We start from the raw sequence: 25983 nt of genomic DNA on the forward strand, positions 1-25983 counted from the left end.
GAATGGCATTGTTCGTAACAGTTAAAAGGCGATAAAAATTCAAATGTCAACTAACAGATAGATAAATAAAGAAAATGCAGTAAAATGAATTTCTTATTTATAGTGCAACATGGATGTGCTGGTTTGAATAGAATGGCCCCAATAGACCAATAAGGAGTAGCAGTATTTAGGAGGTGTGGTCATGAGGTGAGGGGTGGGCTTTGAGGTTTCAGAAGCTCAACTCAAACCTAGTAACTCACTCCCTTCCTGCAGATCCAGATGCAGAACTCTCCTTCTCCAGCATAATGTCTGCCTGCAAACTGCCATGCTTTCCATCATACTGATAATGGACTGCACCTCTAAACCTGTAAGCCAGCCCCAATTAAATGTTTTCTTTTATAAGAGTAGCTGTAGTCATGGTGTCTCTTCACAGTGATAAAAGCTCTAACTAAAATAACAGATTCATCATAAAATGCTTTGCCAAGTGAAATACGTCACAGATGAAAGAACCAATACAATACAATTTGACTGAGATGAGCCACCCAGAATAGACAAACTTTAAAGACAGAAAAGTAGCGGCTGCTACAGGCTAGACACAGGAGAGGAAACCTGAAGAGTTACTGTGAAGTGACTGCAGACTTTCAGCTTGCCATGAGGAGAATTCTGGAGATGGGTGAGTGAGAACGTATAAAACCGCACACTCGAAAGCAGTAAAAACTGCCTGACTATCCCAGCAAGTAATAGCAAGGACATATAAACAACCGCAGCTGAAAAACCAACAAAATGACTTTAAAAATGGAGAAAAATCCAGGCATGATGGTACACTAGAGAGGCAGAGGCAGGTGGGTCTCTGATTTCAAAGCCAGCCTGGTCTACACAGGGAGGTCCAGGACAGCACAGCCACAAGGTGAGATACCATCTCAAAAACCAATCAATCAAACAAACAAAGAAAAACACAAACCAAACCACAAAAAAGGTTAAAATTAGAAAACATATACTGTTTTACCATAAGAAAAACAGTGTGTGTTTTTGTAGGGAACCACCCAAATGAACTAAAATAGCTCCATTTTCAAGTGACTTTCTACCAATTTTGAAGACTTACTGGTTTTTAAAAGTTTAATGCCCTGAGTTCGTTCATCTTCTTCACCAATGCCGTTTTCTTCCATAACATGGTTCTGAATTTCTTCATCCACATCTGTGAGGGGTTTCAGTTTTTCTAGGACTCGAGCAGTAAACTCAGGGATACAAGGAGATATTGTTGGAGCAGTATTTGGCAAAGAAACATCTATCATGAATATGTAGGTCAGCACACTGTTAAATATAAGGCACAAAAGTAGGTAGTTTATCATGAGAATTAAAACTGAGATTCAAAACTTATAACTCAAGCAAAGAAACTTTCATAAGGTGATTCCCAGGGAGGGACTCGGATGGTTGCCAGTGTAAAACAGGCCATGTAGTTCTGATGGCTGCTCAGTGATGACTTCTGAGTACACTCCTTCCTAATTTACACTAAATATTTTGTTTTTCAGAACATAACAGTGAACGAAACACGAGGAAGACAACACCACACTGACTGGCAACAATACCAGCATATACATTGCTAGATATTAAAACTTAATACAAAGATTTAAGGGCTACTCCAAACCAAAGAGAAAACCACACATACCTCCCTATTCTTTCTCTGACATTTTTGTAAACTTGGGTGAGTTTGGGTTCCAAGTACTTCAGAAGTCTGTGTAATAGCTCAGGGACTCTCCATTCTTGCTGGGCAAGGCCACCTTGCAGCACATAGAGCCGGCTACAATTAAAGGACAGAAGCATTGTGTTAGATGCTATTTTTCCATGCTAAGAGTGTAAACACTACCTGTATTACATTTCAATCTTTTCCTGCTTTCTCTTAGATCACCAAAAATGGTGTCTTCTCACTAAATAAATGGTTCATAATTCAAAATAGTGACATAATTGCCTTCCGTATATTTTTTCCGCATTTTTACTACCTTTCAATGTTCCTTTTACTTCCTTTTTATTTACATTAATTTTTTAAAAAGTCTCTTTGTAGTAGTAGGATTGGGGGTACATGCATGCATGAGGGTGGAGGGCAGAGAACAACTTCAAGGGTCTTCTCTTCTTCAACCACGAGGGTTCCAGAAACCAAACTCAGGTCATACCTTTGTTAGCCCAGCCATCTCACTGCCCCTGTCAATCTGTGAATATGTTCTTTTACCATGTAGTCACCATGTGAGCCCGAGGGATTGGCTCAAATCGCCAGGCTTGTAGGTAAGCATCTATATTCCCTGAGCCCTCTCACAGGTACCTGACCTAATGTTTTAGAATAATGATTCAAGTGTTCTCACCAATGAACTTTACTTATCTATCTATATTTATCTATCTATCTGTCTATCTATCTATCTATCCATCTATCTATCTATCTATCTATCTATCCATCTATCTATCTGGGCTCTTCAAGACAGGGTTTCTCTGAGCAGCCCTGGCTGTCCTGGACTAGCTCTGAGGACCATGTGGCCTCAAACTCTCAGAGATCTGACTGCCTCTGCCTCCCTGACCACTAGCATTATTGTATTACAATTTTTAATGGTCTCGGCTTTTCTCCACTTTCACAAGCATCTGACAAGTGAACTCTCCTTGATATGGTCGTTTTTGTGGTGATACAGGGTATATGCTAGGCAAGCACTCAACCACTAAACTAAGTCCTTTGTATGTTTGGCAACAAAAGAAAACAAATCTGTGGCAGCACAGAAGGCTGGTATCTTATGCTGGAGCTGGTAAATTGCTTACAAAATGATAACTAAGCACCACAGCCTTCAAAGGAAATCCATCATTTAATTTAGCATTTGGATAACTGAATTTCTGTTTTTCTTTTGCTTTGGTTTTATTTATTTTGACCCTTGCTCATGCTGGGTATCTTGGTTGGCCTGGAATTTGGTATACAGGCCAAGGTGGCCTCAAATGCATAATCATCCTCCTTCACCTCCCTATTGCAGAAATTACAAAGGTGCACCACCATGCCTAGTAACTCATTTCCACATGTTCATTAGTTAATATCAAATCTTTGATGTAGCTGTATGGGTTGTCTTTTTATTTACCATGCATCTACAAAGGACCCCCCTTCCCCACTTAATGGTGACTCCAAGAGCAGCTCAAAAAGCCAATGAAGCTTCCGGGGATCTCTGCTTTCCTGCATTGAAGATATAAAGTAATAATTAGACAAATGACATTATTCTGTAACTCAATCATACCCAGTCATATTACAAGTAAATATGCAAGAAGCAAGCCAAACTAAAAGTGGGGAGTCAAATACAAGTTTAATTAATTATTGTTAGTTGTACTAACAGTGAGAAAACTGTTAGCAGAATGGACAATAAATAAAAGCACATGAGCAACGAGCATACTTGGTATTAACAACACATATAATTCTTATATGGCTTTTACTATGTGTAAACTGCATTTCTCAAAACACAGTTTGACATAAAGATTTTAAAATGTATTACTATTTCAAAATAGACATGAGAACCAGAGTTACACTCAAGGGCTGCTGAGATGGCTGAAAAGCACCATCTTTAATTATGTACAACAAAAAACATTAACAAACTGTCAGGATTCAAAGGGAACACAGCATGAGGAAACAAGCAGAAAGTGTGCTTACACAGGATGTGGCTATACAAGTTCCCCAGTCATTGTATGTCTCCACTGTCATATTGGACAGTGCTGTCCTCAGCAGCGGGCACAGGAGCTCCCAAAGCTTCTCCACCTTTTCAAAGTAAAAGAAAAGTTAGTGGCATACACCATCCTGAAAACAGTGCCTCCTAGAAATACATACATACAAATAGGACACAACTTCCCAGATCATCCAAGTAAGGGATCTTATAATTCATATAAGGTAGTATATAAAAATTATATATAGCTCAATTTCTTTCTCAAAATATCGTTCAGAAGGGAGGGAAAACTTTAAATGGTTCCTTATAAAATCTCTGGTACACAGAAAAGTTCTTTTTTAAAAAAGTAAATAGATATCACATTGGGCAAAAGAAAACTTAAAATTTTTTGAACCTATTTAGGTCACTATTGAACCTGAGAAGGAAGCACAGGTGTTCCAATATGAAACTGGAATTCACTTTAGGTGAAATTTTCAATTCAAATTTTGATAATCAAAGACTGAACATGTTTATGGCTTCAAAAATTCAATAAGCACACAAATTACCATGTGATCTTGAAAGATAGACTTTGATTAATCTCAAGGGGAAACTGAGGCCTTCCTTTTCTAACTACTACTACACACAATGACCACATTGCATAGCCACGCCCTTTGGTTTAAAAGGACAATAGGGAGGTAGTGTTTGGGATAAAAAGTATGAGGCACATCTTTCTTAAAAATAAAAATTAATAGTATCTCCATAACAGTATGGCAAGGGTATGTGTGCTACGGATAAGCCTCCATTTGAAGAGAAACAAGCTTTCTGGGTTTTGTTTTTTCTTGAGATTGTATTTTTTAAGCTCAGTGTGGTAGTACATACTTTAATCCTAGCATTCAGAAAGCAGACGTCACCAGATCTCTGTGAGCTGGAGGCCAGGCTGGTGTACCAGGATAGCCAGAGCTTCACAGTATGACCTTGTCTCAAAAAAAACTAAAACCAAACCAAAGCAACAACAAAATTTATTTATTTTTAATACTGTGTGTGGGTACATGGGAGCACACTGTCCACAAAGGCCGGAATAGGGAACTGGATCCCCTAGAGCAGGAGGTACAGGCAGCTGTGAGCTGCCCAATGTGTGTGCTGTAAACAGAACTTGGATCTTTTGCAAGAATAGTGTATATATACTCTTTTAACTACTAAGTCATCTTTCCAACTTCTTCTTCTTTAAAATTTAAACCTGATATTACCCTGACTCTCTTCCCTGCACTGAGTGTTATCTATAGACCATGAACTGTTGTTTTCTTATCTTTTCTTTTTAAAAATAAACAAACAAAAAAAGTGTCTCCTGTATCCCTGGCTAGCCTCAAACTTGCTATGTAGAAGAGGAAGACTTTGAACCTCTTGATCTTCTTGCTTTCCACCTCCAGAATGCTTGGATTTTAGGCCCATGTCACCAAGTGTTAAGATCTAACACAGGGCTTTGTGCATGCTAAATAAACACTCTACCAACTAAACTACAGAACCAGGCTCCATTTTTGGCATATTTTATGGAGTTAAACATGTTATGTTTCAGGAATCACTATCATAAATATGATGTAGACTGCTACTTTCTTTCCCTTTACTTAAGACAAGGTCTCATGTAGCCCCCCTGAACTCTAGATCCTCTTATCACTGCCTCCCAAGTCCTAGTATCATTTGTGTGCTGAGTAAATAATCATCAAAACCCGAAAGCAAACAAATAGAACGCTCCAAAGACTGATCACATCACCTTCTCAAATGTCCAATGCTTAGAACCTCTAATTAAACCAGCTATAATTTCTGCAACACATCTCTGGGTACTTTCATGAGAATCTGCAACCAAACGTTCTAAATGGGGCTTCAGAACAGGCAGAAAGGCATCGTCAAAATTTCTAAATAGACCCTATTAAAAAAAAAAAAAAAAAAAAGACAAAACTAATTCAGTATTATCTTGATAATAATTAAGATTGCAATTGTTGTTTATATTATTCTCTCCAACAGCATCAGTTACAACAGTAAGAATATTTCAACTTCATATTAAATGCATTTGTCTCTACTGCTAATAACATCAAGAATTTTAAAAGATGCCTTAAAAAAAGTAAGCCACAGAAAATATGAACCATTTAATTTCAGTACCACTTTAAAGTAGATAATAGGTAAGTTCAAATCTTCTTATGAACCCATAAACTGGTCCTCACCACACTTCATGAAAAGGGTACACAAAGCATAATTACCTTAAATAGGCAGAAGCGTCGGGGACTAAACTTATCTCTTCCTTTTCTATCTTCTAAAGATAGAAATGTTATTAACTGCTCGACGAACTTAGGATCAGAAAAATGATCATATATGATCTGTTCTGCCTATGAAGTTGAAAAAAAAAACAACATTCAGGATTTAAAGCCTACTTAAGAGCACAAGTCTGATAAAACTAAAATTAAATTTTAAGACTTTGTTCATTAGATGGTTTACAGCCTTTTTTTTTGGAGAATTTTTAATACCCAAAGAAACTACAGTACTTTCTAGAACCAAAAGAGTAAATGCAACTAGATGCAAAACTAAAATGCAACTCTATGAATATTAAGTCCCCCCACTTACTTCCCTGGGTTTGGATGTCATTTCTCATTTTATGAAAATCTTCTAACTGTAAACCAAATTCCAACAAACCATTTATATCTTTGTATAACACCAGCCTTAAAAGAAATGCTCATCAGAATCAGGAAATTTAAATATCAACTTGAAGAAAACTTAGTTTTTAAGCTAATTAACTTTCAAAATGATAATGAAGTATGTTTAATGAGGAATAAAATGTTGTTCCATTTTGTAATCTTTTCTTTTGTTGATTACAAACTGTCTTGTTCTACAGTCCAGACTGGCCTTGAACTCACAGCAGTCCCAACTCAACAGCTTGGGTACAGACATAGTGTACCACACTTGGCTTAACTGAAGTGTCTTTAAAATCTAGATATCTGGGCTGGAAAATGGCTCAGTGGTTAAGAACAGCACTGTCTGTCTTGAAGGCCTGAGTTTATTCCCATCACCCACGTCAGAGAGTTCACTACCTGTGACTCCAGCTCGTGGAGGAACTAATACCCTTACCCCCAGGGATACCTATGTTCAGGTGCACACACTCAGACACAGATACTCATAATTAAAAAAATAGAAATAAATCATAAAAAAGTATATAAACATCTATTTTCCCCCGAAACACGATTTATCCAAAACTAACACAAGCAACCAGCAGTCAACTATATAGAGCAGCACCCAAAGGAGTGGTGAATATGGTAGTAGCTTAAGGGTAACTCTGGAAACGTAGGTAGTGTTGACAGTTAGCACCTGAGTGATGGACTGCAGTATACCTTTCACCTATATGCTGTACTACACTGACATACCAGAATGGGTTAAAAAAAAAAAAAAGACGACTGAATTAGAGCTCAATCAGTAGCCAAGGGGAAATTAAAATCACCATGAAATGATGCTTACCTCTGTCATATCCTCCCTGCTCCTGCCGAGTTTAGGCTGCTCTTCCACGCCGGCATAAACAACCATATTCCTACACAGTAAAAGTTTACATTTATTAACACAAAAGGGATACAGCTTCAAGGGTTAACGTTAGGAGGCACTTTTAGCAACCTGTGGTTAGAATGGAGTTTAGGGATATGAGTAGATTGTAACAGCCCCTGCTTTAAACTTCACAGATCCTGATGCCCTTCTCTTAATTGAACAGTAAGAGAAAAGTGCTTCTGGTTGAGACAAGTGTGTTATTATTAACACATAGGAAGACAATTTAGAGCAGCTGCTAAGAACCTCCCTAACCATATAGCAAGAATTAACAAAAGCTCAGGACTGTAGTATAAGAAGTGCGAAGAAATGAAGCACCGTCTTGGCAGGAGCAAAACAAAGATAGGAAGAAAGAAGGAAAAGGCCTTTAAGTGCCTCTGAGTATAGAGATCAGATCTAACAAACAAAGTTCACCAAAACAGAAAAAAATGTTTAATGATAAGGTAGGAGGTGAACTATGACTTACTTTGGCCAGTTGTAGTATCCCCAGTGAGTTTTTTCAACAAAGCAACTCGACTCCCATTCTTTTTTTGTTCTTGGTATATTTTTGCTATCATAATGCAACCAATGATTATCAGGTCTATCACCAGCAAGAATTTTGTTGGGTTTAGGACATCCACCTAAAGAAAAGGCATTCAGACTCAATAATTTGAAAATATTAATTTAGTAGATGTTCTAGACTTTCAATAAACAATGCTACTGCAATATCACTACTACTTTATTATTTATTTATTTCTCTGAGGCAGGGTCACTTTATAGACTTTGATGGTGTGAAACTCAGAGATACACCTGCCTCTGCCTCCAAAGTACTGGGATAAAAGGTAGGCACCACCATACCCTGATTATAACTCCCCTAAAAAATTATAAATTATGTATTTATATTTGTATAGGTATGTTTGCATATGTGCATGTGCCCAAAGTTAGAGGCACCACCAGATGCCTCATCACAAGCAGTTGTGGGCTCTCTGATGTGGGGGCTGTGAACAGAACTTGGTTCTTGCATAAAAATAATACATGTTCTTAAACTCTGAGCCATTTCTCTAGCCATGCCTAGAACTCTTAACAATAAATCATTTATTAATATTGTCTCAAAACAAGACCACATAGGACTGTCTAGACGGCTTAGCAAGTAAAAGTACATGAACAGCCTGAGTTCAATCTTTTGACCCACACAGTGAAGAGTGAAAACTGATGCCAACAGCTATCCTCCGACCACCACATACATATGATTGCATATATGTATCCATACACACAAATATGAAAAGAGAAAAAAAAAGACTAGATGGGAATTAAGAGTGTAGTGTTAGTGTTAGCTGGCCATGAGCAACGTCCTGGACTCAGTTCCTCAGCAGAAGGGATGGGTCTCAAGTGGAGCATGGGGTTTACTTAGAACTATTGAGGGGAAGATGGAATGGTTTGGATTGATAACTGTTAGGAGAATAGGATGTACTAAATAAAAGAGTTTGTTAAAACATTTGGTTCTGAATTAATTTCAAGCTTACAGAGCTCAAGGAATGTTTTTTACATTATTCTTCACTTACAGGCCTCAATATTTTATATATTACCCTATATAAACTTTAACATATTCTCTCTCCCAACACACACTTAATGGAATTGTTTCACAGGAAATTGCTTACATAATGTCTCAGCACAGAATACAAAAGTATTTAAGATATTACATATTATACTTTATTTTACATATTAAAATACAGTTCTCAAAAATGAGAACAACATTTATTCTGTTAATAATTTTATCAACACATCTTACTGAAATCTTCATCACTTATCCAAATGCATGTCCTTCATATTAAATGGAAAAAAATTTTAAAAGATATTTTTTCTTTTGACTACAGCCTAATCCACAATTAAAATATTACATTTGCTAGGTAGTGGTGGTGCATACCTTTAATCTCAGTACTCAGGAGGCAGAGGAAGGTGGATCTCTGAGTTTGAGACTAGCCTAGTCTACAGGATGAGCTTCAGAACACCCAGTATGACACAGAGAAGCCCTGTCTGGAAAACCAAAATAAAACGACATAATAAAAAGTAAGTAAATAAATAAAAAGAAATAAAATCCAAGAACACAGTAAGAAAAGTAGAAAAATTGACCCTGATTCTAATCGTCCTGCTTACACACACACACACACACAAAAAAAAAAAACCCAACCCAAAAAAACAAACTAAAACAAAAACTCAATGGATTATGTTAATACAGCTTATGTTGACTTTTGAATTCCATACCTTCCTACCTCTACTTCCAAACTGATGGAATTAGAGTCCTGTGCTACCGCTTCTTACCTCTGTGAATACTTAAGAAAATTTTCTAAGTGTTATTGAAAAGCACTGTTATTTACCTGTGATATTTACTTACTGATTTCGTAAGGATTGATGGTCAGCTTTTTGTGAGTTCTCTTTAGCTGCTTGAGAATACCAGCAACAGCTGAGATAGCCATCTACAAACAAGTTAATATGTAAATACCAACATTTTTTTAAATCTCCGATAGAATGCTGTAGTCTATTTCTTTCAAATATCTCCTCCCAAGAGAAACCCGTATTGACTCTCAGTGGGAGTGTAAACTTAGGCAGACTCTATGGAAATCAGTGTGAACTGTCACCTGACCCACTCCTAGGACTCCCAAAGGACTCTGCATTATACCATGAAGATACCTATAATACCTATACATCTATGTTCAGCAGTGCTTTCCTGGTAATAGCAAGGAAATGGAATCAGCTTAGATGCCCATCAACAGACAGACAATACAGATGGTGTATGTATATGTACATAATTTTACTCAATCATAAACAGAAAAAAAATCACATTCACAAATGGATATGGAAATCATATTAAGTAAAGTATCCCAAACTTAGAAATACAAACACCACAATCCCAGCTTCTAATTTATAGACAAGTTATTTATGTGACAGTGGGTGTGGTTATCTACAAGTCATGATGCTGAAAAGGTGAAATGAGAGAGGAAAAGGCTGTAAAGAAATGAGGAGGGGGGTGACAATCAGAAGACTTGAAAGTGGAAATGAAAATACAAGGTCAGAGGTTATTGGGGAAAATTAACTAAAAAAGTATGCATGAAAATGCCATAATAAAATCACTTGCTTTGCATGTTATTTCAAAAAAAATAAATTTAGGGTCTGTGGGATGACTCAGGAAGCATAAGTACTTGATGCACAAGCTCAATGACTGGAGTCTGATCTGCTCCTCCAATCCATCAGTGGAAGCAGAGCATCATCTCCCATGTCCTCTGACCACCACATGTATACTGCAGTGGTGTGTGTGTGTGTGTGTGTGTGTGTGCGCACGTGAGCATGTGTTTGCATACATACAAATTAAAAAACAGATATGGATTAAAAAGTTAACTAATTAAAAAAATACTGTCCACACGCTGGCACTGGTGGGAGAAGCACAGACATTCAACTAGGAAGACTTTACTAGCATCTCCAGCTTGAGCCTCTGTGAAGGAACCGCTCTTCCTCTGTTAGATCAATAGAAGCTCATTCTATTTCTGTCAGCCTCTGGGTCTTTCATTGGTTTTCTTCCAGAAGTACCAAAGCCAGGACCTTTCTTAGAGTTCATTTCTAACACTTTTCAAAAACCAAAAAGCTGAATCCCTGCTTGCAAAATGAATTTGTTGAATTCTTAAAATTCCAACTTTCCTATTAGTTAACTTTCCTATTAAGTTTATTCCCTGTTACAGCTATATTGTTAAAATATAAAATGCTCGATTATGCTTCCCAGTATTTGTTGAACAAATTATGATTGCTTCTGGGTAAATAGAAGATGTTGTCAGATCATTCCTTTCAAGGTATTTATTAGGATATATATGCTTATGAAGAATGAATAGAGTCTGCTAAGGTAAATTATTCTCAAACCCAACAAAGTAACCAAAATAAAGTATGTACCTTTCGAACAACGATTGCATCATGGTTGAGATTTTCAACAAAAAAACGTATGGCGCGAACAGGCAACACTCTGTCATCCCTTAGTAGCAGAGACAGAAGCCCAATGCCTATATGCTCAAATTTCCAAGGCCTGATGGTTGGAGTGGTGATGGGGAGAATGAGAGAAGGTACATACAAATTAAATTACTCTTAAAACCATTTCAAATAATAATCTGTTTTCAAACTTTTTTGTAGCCTCAGCCTCTTGAGAGTTGTGATCACAGTGTGTGAAACCCTGCTCAACTCTGTATCTGACATAATTTTAAATTTTTAAGAATTAAAACAAGCCTACTGAAGAACACTGCCCCTATCATTAGCCTAAGCCTTTCCATGCCTCCCTCAATATTCTAACACAAAAATTATGCCATTAATACAATCATTCTTTTTCTCATGCACAAAATCTCTAGAGCAGTTAGGACAAATGCTTTGATGATTAAAAAAAAAAAAAAAACATTTTAAAGAAAAAAAATTATACTTACAGATTTCTTTGTTCCACACCATCTAGTAAAGTATTTACCAAACTTTCATAGTTCCTTTTTGAAAAAATTCAGATAAAATACGATCTTAGTATTAAGACATCACATAATGAAATATAAATTCAAATTCTGGCTTAATTCACCCTCCTCTTACATCTCACCATATGACAAGACTAAAAGTGAGTATGTGAGGAGAGATACTGAAAAAAAGAACATTAAGGGCTACAAATAATAAACTTCCAATTGTTTCTTTTTTCTTATTATTCTTAGGTTTTTTAGTAAGGTCTCTTACTACAGGCTAGCCTTGAACTCCTGATCCTCCTCCCTCAACACAAAAAGTACTAGCATTACAATAATGTTCAGCAAACTTTTTCTGAGTATTCCAAAATAAATATTAAAACTGTAAGTAGCAATCAAAGAATTTAGCAGTGCTCTGTCTGTAAAGTACGCTGGCTGCTGGCTGTCTGAAATCAATTAAACAGGCTATGGGAGTTCAATATTTACAAAGACATTTTAGAAAACAAGCTTTGGGATTGTAGTTAGTGCCCATATTCATGACATTTAGAACACTATACTGAGGCAGGAAGAATTCTTAAGCCCAGACTGGGCAATTACATAATACATGGGCATACTCATGTACTAGTTATATGGTAAACCCGAAACTGAGTTAGGAAGGCTTTGGTGTAAGTGCTTCCATGGATTTGTTCTGACTCCCCAAATCAAAAAACAGTTTAGTAATATCCTAATACCAAGTTTAATAAAAAAGAGATTACTGTAAAAGCTATAAATGAGTGTACTGAACTTCAATTTAGGACTTGATAACAAACTGTGCCAATTATACTGTGTCTGATACATTAGTACCTAAAAACAATCAAAGGGAAGTCACAGTGAAAAAAATACAACAATAACTGTTTTACTTTTAGCCTGTTTTTTTTCCAACTCCATACCTAAAAGTAAAATTTAGTCCCTTTCCAACAATCATTTCCCAATTTTATGCATTTTCCCAGAAATCAATGTGTAAATGGTAAGTTACATTTATATTTTAGAGCTAGTTAAAATGTATTAACTGTAACATTTTTGTATATCAATTACCTTAGGGCATCAGCATTCTTTTCCTGTTGGCGCTTCTTTCCTTCTTTAATCATTTCTGGGCTCAGCAGCGTCTGGTTAACGGAGGGATTCTTTGACTGTTGAAGTAATTCGGCTATCGCAGCACATGGCTTTGGAATCTTATCAGAAAAAGAGACACAGGAAAAGAGTCATGGCACATATTACAGTGTGAACTATCTAACAAAGAAAAAGGACACTTGCTACCAAGCCTGATCACCCGAGTTCAATTCTTAGAACCATAGCTACATGGGTAGATAGACGGAGGGAACAGATTCCCACAATTTGTCCTCTGGGTTCTACATTTGTGCCATGGTATGTGCAATGTACTCATGAGTACATGAGTGTGTACTCGTCTACATAGACACAAAAAGAAACAAATGTAATGATTATGCTTTCAAATCCAGGGAGTGAACTCAGGTCATCAGGTTTACTGACAAGCACCTTTTCCTCTTTGGCCATTTTTGTCAGACCAATGATTTGGGAATGTCATTTCAAGTTACTATTATTATTAATTTTTAAAGAAAAAAATAATCTACCTGGTTGTGTAGTGCATCCCTATAATCAGAGCACTCAGAATATGAAGACAAGAGGATCAAGAATGCAAGGCCAGCCTGGGCTGCAGAAGACCCTATGTGGGTAGGGTACGGGGGAACCAATTCTAATATAAGGACAGTTTCAAAGGGCAAGGGCTGCATCTATAGCCACAGCTATAATCCTGGTCATTAAGATGCAAATCATAACCAATCTGAGGAAAGAACTCATATCCTCACATTTTTGCCCATCCCGATGCACTGAGGAAATGCAAATGTATGCTTCTTAGATGGTCAAGAAAGGTGGCTCATGCATGTTATCTCAGCACATGGAAGGCTAAGGCAGGAGGATTTAACACGGACTACAAAATTAGTCACTGACTTTTTAAAAAGTGCTTAAATGATGTCCTATTTGATCTCTATTTGGCAACCAGTTAAAATTCTTTCTCACTCATCAAAAAAATTAATATATTCTTCATTGTAAGTTTTGAATCTAGCTAGTGGCAAGTTTTCTCTAATTTTGACTTGCATAGCTAATTTCCTAAAATATAATCAACTCTTTAAAAAACCCTGCCATGACTGGGCTTGATGAGTCATGTCTGTAATCCTAGCATTCAAGAAGCAGAGTGAGTCTGAAACTAGCCTGGTCTACAAAGCAAGTTCCAGGCCAGGCAGAGGAGAGGGAAAGGAGAGGAGAGAAAGTGAGGAGAGGCATATATGGAACAATGGTAAATATAGCAATGTTAACTATTGTAGCTTCTTGGTGAAAATGACCTGGTTCTCTCCCAGATACATTCCAGCTTGGTGTTCCACCATTATCCACAACAATGACCACTAGAAAGCATTAGATGGAAAAAGAAAGCACATGCCTTTAAAAAATTATAATAACAGGCCAAAGTATTACAGGAAAAAAAAAAGAAAAGACATGGAAAATAAAACCCAGAATGTCCACTAAAATATGAGTGAACAAATAAATGGTTTGCTTACTGTGAAGTCCAAGCCAATTGTTTCATATTGTCTATGAATCTTTTCTGCAAGGTCATCAAATAGTCTGACTATTGATGGCTTTTCCAGTGACATTGCTTGGCTAAGCCCTGAAGAAACAAGTGCTGGCCATGTCTGCACGATACAGTCCCAATCATGAAGGTTTGCCAGACACACACCACTGTGGTTTCCAAGTAGACAATATAAGGCACCCTATAAGAACAAACATATTATATAGAAAATAAAAGACTTGTTTGAGTTCAACATAGTGTTTAAATTTTTACACTGGTTATTTACATACTTTCAGCTGATTTGTAAATAGGTTCACACATTTAATGTGTTGTTTTTTTTTTTTTAATGTGGAACAAGTGGCATCATCCCCCCCCCCCCCCAAGTCATTTAACAGAGGGTTGGCTAAAAGAATGACTATTTAGGCAATGTAAAAAGGTAAGAATGTTGGTAAGAATACAGACTCTACTCTTTTCTTTTTTAAAGATTTTATTCATTTATTTTATGTATGAGTGCTCTATCTGCATGTACGCTTACATGCCAGAAGACGGCATCAGATTCTAATATAGATGGTTGTAAGGCACCATGTGGTTGATGAGAATTGAACTCAGGACCTCTGGAAGAGCAGACAGTGCTCTTACCAGCCCCAAATTCTACTCTTATTTTCCCTCAGATATAATAATGGTCCTGAAATGAACCACACTAAGTATTTTTAGGACCTAATGTTAGAAATAATTTATCAAATACCAGCTAACATCGAGTTGCTAAGTATGTCACTAAATACAGAAAAGCTTGGTTACTCAGGAGGAGGATGGGTATGAGGAGATGCACTGTATACATGTGTGAAATTATCACAGAAAAAAGTAAAAATATCTTTAAAAATATAGCTACTTAATGATACTACATGGTTTTTATGGACAAAGTCTAATCAGATGATTCTAATGAAGCAGGTATTTCCAGAACACTCAATCTAAATGGATCCCAAGTCAGAGTGTTGCCCACTGCATATTCTAGCCTCCTCTACAGCCTCCACACAGTCACTGCTAACTTTGAGCTCTCTAACATGTTCTTAACAAGACTGACCAATGGCAGACCTTCCAGAGAGAATATTCAACACTGGGGTAGGGAGTCAGCTGCCAGATATTAAAGAATAAAGGAAATAGTAGGTCATTTGGTATCATTCTCATCTATTCATTCTCAACTGTGATATGAAGAAGACATACAGACTATATAAAAGAATGTCTTGTTCTAATAAAGCTTTATTTCAAATGTAAGTAACTAAGCCTGGCTTATAGCCTACTGATTTCTGTCTTGCAAATTAACTTTCAAGGAATATGTTTAGTGCTCATCTTAATCCTATCCAGAAAGTTAGCACTGATGAAGGTCTTCTTTCCGAAAGGTCTTTATTGCCATCTGTCTGATCCTCTTTTTTTATGGTATCTCGGTCAGTTTTACTGTTTAACCTCTAATTTTTCATTTTGTTTTGAGATGGGATCTTGCCATGTTGCCCAGGCTTACCTCAAACTCTTGGGTTTGAGGGATCTCTCACTTCCCTTACAATCTGGAAGCTTTACCGATGGAAAGTCCCATGTTTTGGTTCCCTCATATTTAGCCATTAAGCTCTAACTCTTCTCTATCCTTAATATCTCTCGATCAATCAATCTACTTATAAAGATTTACTTACACGTCATCTCTGAAATGCCTTAAAATTTCTTTTTCCACTCTGATCTGTTGTTCAAAATAACTTTATTTCTTCCTCTTTCTGGACCTCCTTTCACACTGGTTATACTTCTCAATTCATTTCCACATGGCCTGCATCTTATATTTTGTCATAACACAAACCATGATAAAATGTTCTGATATTTTCAACTTATATACATTTTAAGATATAAGCATGTAAGTGATAAGCAAATATAACAACATAAACTGCAGATCCTGGATAACAGATATATGGGTGTTTACTGTAGAAGTTAAAACAGAATCTATACCTTGAACTGTTGCTGTGTGACATCCTGTCTATCAGGCCGTAAGAACTCCAAAACCAAGGGGATAATATCTCTGCAACAGAAGTTATATGCTCCCAAAGCAGCAAAAAATGTTTGCTGAGCCTTGTTTCTGACCTGGGGAACATTGACAGGGATTTTAAAAGACGTCTACTCAAGTATAAAAAGAAAGCAATGATAATTAGATGTTTACCTATATGACAGAAAGCACGCACCTTAAAGAGTAAGAAAATGACTATTAAAAGGAAAATATTATAACATGCTTCTTTTTGATGACAGGAAGTGGAATGGCATGCCTAAGCAAGAGCTTATTACAAAGAGGAAAGCAAACAGCAGGCACTCTTAAGTTGATGAGAAGATCAAGTTTACTATGTCCATACACAAGAAATTACCAAGTTAGAAGGAACTGATACACACAAATCTTGTACTGTCTCTGGTTTGTGTGCTAGGATGTAATCTTTTGGTCTGTTACTATATTAAGAGATAGACTACATGTTACATCCTAGCAACTCCCTGAAACCTGATCATTACACACAGAAGGCATTAGGTAGCATTTCCAGATTAGCCTTCCAAATTGCACAGAATAAGTGGGCACACCATTCTACTAGCACAATCTCTAAAATTTCACAGAGACAAACAATTTAAGATGTACATGGTGCATAGGCCAGCAAGCCCAGTACTTGAAAGGTGGAAGATTGTCTCGGCGAAGGATTGTGTGTGTATGTGTGGTGGTGGTGGGAAATTACACTACAAACATAAATGTTTTTGCACATTAAAGCAAAATTTTAATCTTATTTGAAATTTGAAAAGTATTTCCGATGGTGCTGGGGGTGGGGAAGCTAGATTTAGTTCTAGTTTTCTTGTTTCTTTTGTACATGACCCTACATAAGGGATTATTCAAACTGTTAAAACAAGGGTATTTACATGTAACAAAATGAAAATATGGAAGAGAGTGAAGCTCACCTGGCTGTATGAGCTTGTTGATAATCGAAGAAGATCTCTGATCATATCCTGATGTATTTTTTTGTACTCACAACCCTCAACAGTTAGTGTCCGCAACTTTAAAAAGAAATAATATAAATCAGGTCTTAAAGTATTTACTGAAAGTCCATGTAATTGTGAAAAAAAAAAAATCACAGTAATTATTCCTTAGAATGCCACATCATGAGATCATTATTGAGACACTTGCCTCATGCTGCAGCATCACTCTGTCAATTAGAAGGGCTCTGATGTGTTGCTTTTTCCCATGGAGCTGGAAAACAAAACAGAAAACATTGAGATGTTTTCACTAAGTGACTACAACAATGAATTCCTGAACCCCTGAATGAAAACTTACCTTAAAACAAAAGGCAGAGCCAGGTACAACGGTGCACACCTCTAATCTCCGACACAGGGGGGGCGCTTAGTTCCAGGCCACCCAGGGCTACACAGATTAACCAAGTCTCGAAACAGAACCAACCAAAACACACACACACACACACACCCAGTAACAACAACAAAAAGGCCAACCCCCAACCATACCAAACCCCACACTGAGAAAATAGAGCAAAACCAGCTGCCGCCCATGTCTGACACACTGAGTCTAATGCCTGGGACCAACATGTTGGAAGTATAGAACTGACTCTTGCAAGCTGCCCTCTGACCTCTACTTTCACAGATGCATAGGTCCCCCACCCATACAAACAAACAAATAAAAAAACTGTAACTGTTAGCCTTTATCATATATTAGTCATCAAAATCCTTCAATCCTACCCTTTGTCCAAACCCACTTCTATCTGTATCTTAAAAGTCTTGGTTTGGGCTTTTTCCACTTAAGATTCTGTGGCGGAACATTTTAATATTCAGTGAATACTTTTTCCTATATTCAAATTAAATCCATACTAACTTTCAGTCAGGTGTGGTGGCTCATGCTTACAATGTATATTCCATTTAGTGGATCTCCACTGCTGAATATAACACCAATAAACTCTTTTACAACACAACTATTGACCTAATTTACCTTCTGGCACTCTTCTACAGTCTGCCACAGATGCTCTTTCAGCTCCATTATCTAGCACAAGTAACATATAGGCATCTAGAGACTCAAGACTTGAGTACAAGTCCACTAGGAAACACTGTTAGGAACACATCTCTACTTTTCTGTGAGTATTTTTCCTTCTTGGTGCCTAAAGAGGCTTATACTGATTCTCACATTGGAACATTAAATCAACACAAGAAATGTTCTTCCTCAGAGTCAAATAAGTTCATTCATACCTATGGGCAATCTTCCTATTTTCCTATTTTTTGTTTTTTTTCAAGACAGATTTCTTTGTGTAGCTCTGACTGTACTGAATTTGCTTTGTACTCCGGGCTGGCCTTAAAGTCACAAGATCCACCTGCCTCTGGGTGGCATGGCACCTGGCTTCTTCTTGTTTTTATAAAATAGCCTGAATGCTACTAAGCAAATCCCTGCTACAGAAATGTTCATGGAGGGTAACAGATGTTATCACTAAATAAAATATTTTGAACTGAGGGCCTCACACATGCTAGCCAAGCACTCTATAAGTAAACAATAGTCCTAAGAAGTAAATACATTTTCCCCCTAGGATCTGTTCAATATGTATCATGCTTAAGAGTTTTCATACACGGGGCTGGAGAGATGGCTCAGACGATAAGAGCACTGATTGCTCTTCCCAAAGGTCCTGATCTCAATTCCCAGCAACCACATGGTGGCTCACAACCATCTAAACATGAAATCTGGTTTCCTCTTCTGGCGTGCAGGTGTACATGCTAACACACATTGCATAAATAATAAATAAATAAATATTTAAAAAAAAAGAGTGTTCATACAATATTCTTTTTTTTTCTTTAAAAGTCAAATGTTTTCTTATTATATAGAAAAATTCTGTAAGAAAAAAAAAGAACATCACTGGTTTCATGCAATATTCTTAAAGCTACTAATTACAGGGAAAATTTCCTTTATAAACAATAATCCTCAAATCAGGGCTATTATACATCTTTTTTAAAACAATAATTCAGAGTTTTAGGTGAAAATACTGACCCGATTTTCCATTGACTTCTTTACTAAGTTAAAGCTTTTCCATCGGGAGTCAAATTCATGTTTATGAGATCCTTGGAATTGCAGAAGGTCTCCAATAATCTGTATTAAAGAATTTCAACATTTATTCAGAAGTCACCAGTCAAGCCTGAGCACATTAATAATGATGGAGCTTTGGAGCCACTTCTACCTTTATGATGAGAAACAAGGATTTGGTATCATCTTCTGAATTATCAAGTATGTGCTCTAAAATAGGAGAAGAGAAAGTTTTAGCTAATATCTTAAATTACTACACAAACCCTAATCTGCTGCTTAAAGTGTATGTGTGTCGGGAGGAGACAATATTCTCCCTATTTCAACTAAAAAAAAGTTAAGCAAAAGCACACCTGCCATAGGCTACTATTCTAAAGCTTAGCAAAAAAGGAAGTTTTAGACATATATACTTACTAAGAAGTTTCCTTATGACACTAGCAATTACTTCTCGTTGGTTCTCTCTGGAAAGGTCTATTTAAAAAAAGAAAATAAGAGAAGACATTTAAGATATGGAGAAGTTCCTGATTTTATTTCAGTTTTTAACAACAGCTTATCCTAAGACCCTTCTTAAAAAGAGGAGAAAAAAATGGTTTTGTCTTTATTATAGTTAAATCAGTGGCAGAGTATGACACAGACTAACATTCAAAACCTCCATGTTTAAAGGTCTAGCTTAGTCACGTCGTTGAGGCACACACCTGTAACAGGGATGGCAGATGGTTCAGGGGTAAACTGGTCTACAACGGAAGACCCTGTCTCCAGTCAATCCATAAATGAATATATAGACAAACATATCTGGGCATGATGATTCACATCTGTAATCTCAAAATGTAGAAAGAAGAGTAAGGAAGAACAGGAGCTGAAGGCAAGATGGGGCTACAAGAGATTGGTCTCCAATAACCAAAATAAGGGCTGGAGAGATGGCTCAGTGGTTAAAAGCACTGTCTGCTACATCACAGATCTTGAGTTCAATTCCCAGCAACCACATGGTGGCTCACAAGCATCTGTGATGTGATCTGATGCCCTCTTATGGTGTGGAGGTATATATGCAGATAGAGCACTCACAAAATAAATACATCTTTAAAAAAACAAAATAAAATGATTATTTATGAAATAATAATCTTTTATCAAAACGTTGGGGAGAGACAGTTCAGGGGTCAAAAACTCTGTAAGAGGATGTGGGTTTAGTTCTCAGCACGCACACGGCATCTCACAACCAGCTGTAACTCCAGATCCAAGGGATCTGACACCTTTTTTCTCCACAATGGGAATGTGGTACACACACATTCACGCAGAAAACACTCATACACATAAAATAAAAAATAAATACATACTTTTTAAAAGTAGGGAATGGGAGAGAAAACACTCTTTGTGAACATTTCAAAGGCCCTAGCTACTAATTAAGAGTCCACAAACACTTGAGATTCTCTAAAGTTACAGGTGACCCAAATCCAACAAACAGTTGTAACTTAGAAACTAATGTATATAACTAATTCTAATATTAACCCATCAGTAAGAAAATTTACTGAGTTTCTACTAAGACTATAGTCTGAACCTAAATTAGTATGATATAGTTGGGGGGGGGGGGGTGCCAGGCATGGTAAGGATGTGATTGATTAGTCACTGAGCAACATCCCAAGTTGTTTCAGAAAATACAAATATAAAATTTAAGGGTTAGGGTGTCTCTCAGGTATGAGTCCCAGTACCACATCAAAAACTTAAATTGAATTAAACTCACCGGACAGAAAGCTACAAAGATTATTAGACTATAAAGCTACAATATTAATGTATCATTCTGAAACAAACAAAAACATGGCTGGTGAGATGGCTTAGCTGGTAAAGGTCTTTTCGTCTGACTTACAGTCTGAGTTTGAGCCCCAGAACCAACACAATGGAATGAGGATCCACTCTAGCAAGTGGTCCTCTGACCGTGGAATGTGCACATATAAAAACATATATAAACTAATACTTTTAAGTAAAAAATTTATTTAAAAATAAGTGAACATTATATTCTGAACACAGAAAGAAATTTAATTTATTGACCTAATCTGTTATTTACTGGTATTTTTTTATATAATAATTTCTAAAGCCAGAGGCTGAGACAGGGAGATCTCTATGAATTTGAGCCTATCAGGGGTTGCATAATGAGACTCTGTCTCAGAAACAAACATCCAATTTTTTCAGAGAGAAATAAAATAATTGTAAATATATGTAATAAATAAACATCCAATTTTTTCAGAGAGAAATAAAATAATTGTTGTATATGTAATGAGTTTATTTTATATACTACAAAAAAATCCTAAGGGATATAACTACAAAACTACTCCATTCTAATCCTTACAAAGAAGCGACACAGATCCTTCTAAAGATTTTCTTCAGTTAGTATTCACATACCATGTTCTAGTCCGGTATACAATTTTGTTTCCTCTAAGGACACCATACTTGGTACCCTGTATAAAAACAAGAGAACTTGCATTTATCAATAATATCAACACAAAGGCCAAAGGAAAAGTCTCATTGCTACAATGTTTACATTAAAACAAAGCTAATGCCCTTGTAACAAATTTCTACTCTCCAGTACTTCAATTCCTTACACTTCTGAAGATTAATGCTGTCGTTCCAGTAAGAAGCATATTAACTAACTTAAAGAAAATGTTAATGTAGTACCTTCAAGGGAAACAAATCATTTCTCAGTGGACATTATATTGGTAACTGAATATTCAAGTGGAAAAGGTTAAATTCACTGATAGACATTTACACATTCGCACAAAGAAAATCCAACCTCATAATTATATAATTATACTTTAATATGCAGTCAACTTTTATTGCTGAAGTACCTAAGACAGCACACATGGTTCTCTAGATAATTATTACTCTTTCTCTTTAACCCAGCAAAATGAAGCTTTCCTAACATTAAAGTAAAATGGTGTTTCTAAATTGGTATGTAGAAATACTAAATCTTAACTAAAGATCAGTCACAACCCAGGCATGGTGGCCTGTAATCCCAGAACTCTGGAGGCTGAGGCATAAAGATCAGTGTGAGTTCAAGGCGAGGCTGGGGCTACACAGTGAGCTTCAGGCCATCCTGGACTAAAACGTAAAACTGTGTGAAAAACACCAAAAAAATCTGCCCAAAAGAAATGTGTCAATATGGCTAGACCCTGGTAGTTAAATTCAACAAATGGCTGGAAAGTTACCATTAGATTTACAAGAAGATATCTTATGGGAGAATAAAAATTTATACATATATATGAACATATATATATATATGTATATATATATATATATGCATACATGTGTGTGTATCTTCCTCAGTTTTCAAATTTTCAAAATAAAAGACTTGCTTCAACAGCTATTCTAATATGAAGAGAAGATATTTTCTAAGATGTGGAACATTAGGTATAACCACAAAGGAACCAAAGAGTAAACAAATCCCACGTAATAAACAGAAACTATTATTACCTAACACTAATGAGCTTGCAACATGTATCATGGGGAAGAAAACGCCACTTTTACCCCCCCCAAGAGTACCTTACAAAGCAGCTACATTCAAAGTATTATCTCCATCCTAATATCTGACTTACAAACCCTGATGACAGCTAATGACTTGAGAGTACTAAAGTACCCATTCCTTAGCTATACTGCTCACCGTATCTCACAGCCTAGATAGCAAATCTCAGAACTACACTACAGAATATAAACAAGGAATGGTTCTTCACTAATGTACTTCAAGATTTGCTAACATTTTATAACATAAAATGCTCATTTGATTTGATTTTCTGAAAGTTAGCTTTCTTTCTATAAAGTTTCAACCTGTGACAAAACTTGCAATTTTCAGCATTTTGTTATTTTTTTTATGACCAGAAACAAACACATATCCAAAAATCACAATCAGAAAAGGGTAAGAAAGCCTTAACAATAAACTTTCAGTTTCTACTGAAAGTAGATCTCAGTACCAAATACAAAAGAACAATGACAAAGTGGAAGGGAGCTATCACCTCCTTCATGGTAGAACACAGGACAGGGTTTGTCTTGGCTGGTATATAAAAATAGAAACTGCTTCACTGCTGATACAAATCTACTACCTGTCTAAAATAAAAATACAGCTCTACTTGATTCATACTTGCTACCACGTAACACTAAATATTTCAGTCACACTACCAATGGAATGCAGAGACATCACAGTAAAAAAATGTACAAGCTTGCTGTACCAGGCACCCAAGTAAAAAGCTGAGCATGATGGCACAGTGCTGGGAGAAGAATAAACAAGATTTTCAGGGGCTTACTGGCCAGCCATGCTAGACAAAACAGCAAGCCCTCGTATAGGAGAAGCCCCATCTCCAAAACCAAGATGGAGAATGATAGGGAAAGACATCCAACAGCAACCTCTAGCTTCACATATGTAGCCCCACACCAACACATAAAACATATACACTACACACACACACACACACACACACCAAAGGCTGTCACTTACTAATCTGGAGTATTTTATTACTTGCATTTCCAGCTCTTCTAACACCAATCGTATTTTTTTTAAAAAGTATCACCTGAAGAGCTTGAAGCTAATTTCTTAAATCTATATGTCAACTCTGAGTTGCTTTTCTATCATTAATCCTAATTAAGCAGAAACACCCTGCATAGTTTTGGTCTGTTGGCAAATATCAAACAGAAAAAAAAAAAAATCTACCTTGTGTGAGATTTTAAAATACTAAAACTTAAAAATGGTTTACCCTTTTCCTACATTTGAAACACAAATTAACATATACAGTACTTAATTATATTTAAACTTTAATTTTGTTATCCAGAATTCCCTTTCATATTCATTTATCTAAGAATCAACTTTATTTTGATCTCTTTCTACCTACCACAAATTAAATTCTAATTGATTTGACATATTTTACAGCAAATGTTTCTGAACAAATATATACAGTCATAGGCGGTAGCATATGCCTATATACTTGGGAAGCTGAGGCATGTGGATTGCCTCAAGTTTGAGGCCAGTCTGTGTTACATAAACAAATAAACATAAAGCAGTAGCAGCAAAAATCTACAATTTAAGTTCCACATTCCCCTATAAAGTCCATTCTGTTCACTCATTCACCTTAGAAACTACTATCATTTGTCTTAAAAACTAAACAGACTTCTGCAAAAAACAATTCCAGCATAACAAACTGTAAGTTCTCCATGCTAATTATAATGGAGTAAAATCAGCTCCACTTAGAGCTTAGACCAGGCCACCCAACTTATAACAGAACATCTTAGACTCTGGCTCACTACCACATCATCTGCCCCACTAGATAGCAATCTTCTTATACTTAGGTAGAATTATAACAGTTATCACTGGTGGCAAACAGAGGATGCTAGAAAATGAAGAAATGACAAAAACATAAAAGCAAAATATACAAATCAAATGTGTTACAAAGACTGGATCAATTATAATGATGAAACAAGTACAAACAATATTTATACACAAGTCTTCTGCCTTCCTTTCCCAAGAATCCCTCCCCTCCTGAATAAAATAAATAAAAAGATTGGACATCAAGCCACTGTCAGGCTTTTCCCCCTTGATGTACAAGTGTTTCACAAGAGACATTTGGCCATTTCTGTGTACTCAGCTCTCTGCATTGATAACAGATGGAAATAACACAACTGAAAAACTTCTCTTCACTACCATGTGACTAAAGTTGCTAAAAGAAACTTTACACACTGGAGATTTAAAAAGTAGCTATGAGCATAGATTTCAAGTCTGACACACAAAGCTTTATGAAAACAATCAGAAGGCGAAATAAGGAGAAAACAGGGTTACTCACCGTGGAGTAGTAACTGTTTCCTTTTCTGTGTGCAGCTTCCCCAGCAGTGCTGGGTAGTTTCCTGGAGGTGCCAAGAGAGGTTAGCTAGCCCTGCCCCTCATTGTATACGTAACACATCCTTCACACATCAATGAAATGGTCTCAAGCTTAGGCGGGAGGAATTTTTTTGAGTGGACAGTTAGTAAAAGCTGAGATCCCAAAGAATGTTTTGACTATGACGTAACAGATCAAAGGAAAGGGGAACAAAATATAAGAAGTATTCTGAGATGAAAATGGTGACTCCTCTACCTTGAGTAACCCTGTTTGTTTTTAGATGTTAGTTTCTGCATCCTGTAATAGCTGGTTAGACCTAAAAGATTGTAACATAAAGTGGACTGAAAAAGGAGAAAACTGAGGATTTAAGAATAAAGGCAATATCCAAAGTTCTGAGTGGCAATGTAAAGACATAATCCAATTTTTCCATCTATATAAGGCAGAGCTATACATATGAACTACTGTAGCAGAAATGCCTCTCTTAAAGTCCCAGGAGTACAGAAGGGAGAGATTCCATCCTAAGATTCATTCAGCAATGTATGTCATCGGGCATACCTGCTAAAACTTCAAGTTGTTTTAAGTTGGAGAGAAAACTTTTTTAGCCTTAATTACCCTCAAGGACCTTATCACGTGTAGACTCGGACATATGGTAATCACAGGTGTTTAGTGACACCCCCCCCCATTGCACCATTTACTTTGGATTTAGCTTTTTGTATTTGTCTGTCACTCATTGCATAACACAGAAAACATTTTGCACTTAGTAGCCATTTCCCTAATAGTGAAATTAAGATCATCA

General features: G+C 36.5%; 1 protein-coding gene across 1 annotated transcript in view; it reads right to left on the reverse strand.

Moving 5' to 3' along the window:
• Nucleotides 1-25983, reverse strand: part of Psme4 (proteasome activator subunit 4) — a 117547-nt gene that overhangs the window by 23398 nt on the left and 68166 nt on the right. The window contains exons 21-40 of the mRNA XM_055628776.1: nucleotides 21736-21791; nucleotides 19759-19815; nucleotides 19502-19557; nucleotides 19315-19413; nucleotides 17464-17526; nucleotides 17238-17333; nucleotides 16260-16391; nucleotides 14266-14475; nucleotides 12731-12867; nucleotides 11642-11695; nucleotides 11124-11253; nucleotides 9580-9661; nucleotides 7675-7828; nucleotides 7131-7200; nucleotides 5885-6010; nucleotides 5401-5553; nucleotides 3644-3748; nucleotides 3084-3175; nucleotides 1646-1777; nucleotides 1082-1290 (exon numbers count right to left, since the gene is read on the reverse strand). Coding sequence (XP_055484751.1) covers nucleotides 1082-1290; nucleotides 1646-1777; nucleotides 3084-3175; nucleotides 3644-3748; nucleotides 5401-5553; nucleotides 5885-6010; nucleotides 7131-7200; nucleotides 7675-7828; nucleotides 9580-9661; nucleotides 11124-11253; nucleotides 11642-11695; nucleotides 12731-12867; nucleotides 14266-14475; nucleotides 16260-16391; nucleotides 17238-17333; nucleotides 17464-17526; nucleotides 19315-19413; nucleotides 19502-19557; nucleotides 19759-19815; nucleotides 21736-21791 — 2213 coding nt within the window. The remainder of the gene's footprint in view (nucleotides 1-1081; nucleotides 1291-1645; nucleotides 1778-3083; nucleotides 3176-3643; nucleotides 3749-5400; nucleotides 5554-5884; nucleotides 6011-7130; nucleotides 7201-7674; nucleotides 7829-9579; nucleotides 9662-11123; nucleotides 11254-11641; nucleotides 11696-12730; nucleotides 12868-14265; nucleotides 14476-16259; nucleotides 16392-17237; nucleotides 17334-17463; nucleotides 17527-19314; nucleotides 19414-19501; nucleotides 19558-19758; nucleotides 19816-21735; nucleotides 21792-25983) is intronic.

This window comes from Psammomys obesus, unplaced genomic scaffold, assembly GCF_907164565.1.
Source record: "Psammomys obesus unplaced genomic scaffold, mPsaObe1.curated_primary_1811, whole genome shotgun sequence".
NCBI lineage: Eukaryota > Metazoa > Chordata > Mammalia > Rodentia > Muridae > Psammomys > Psammomys obesus.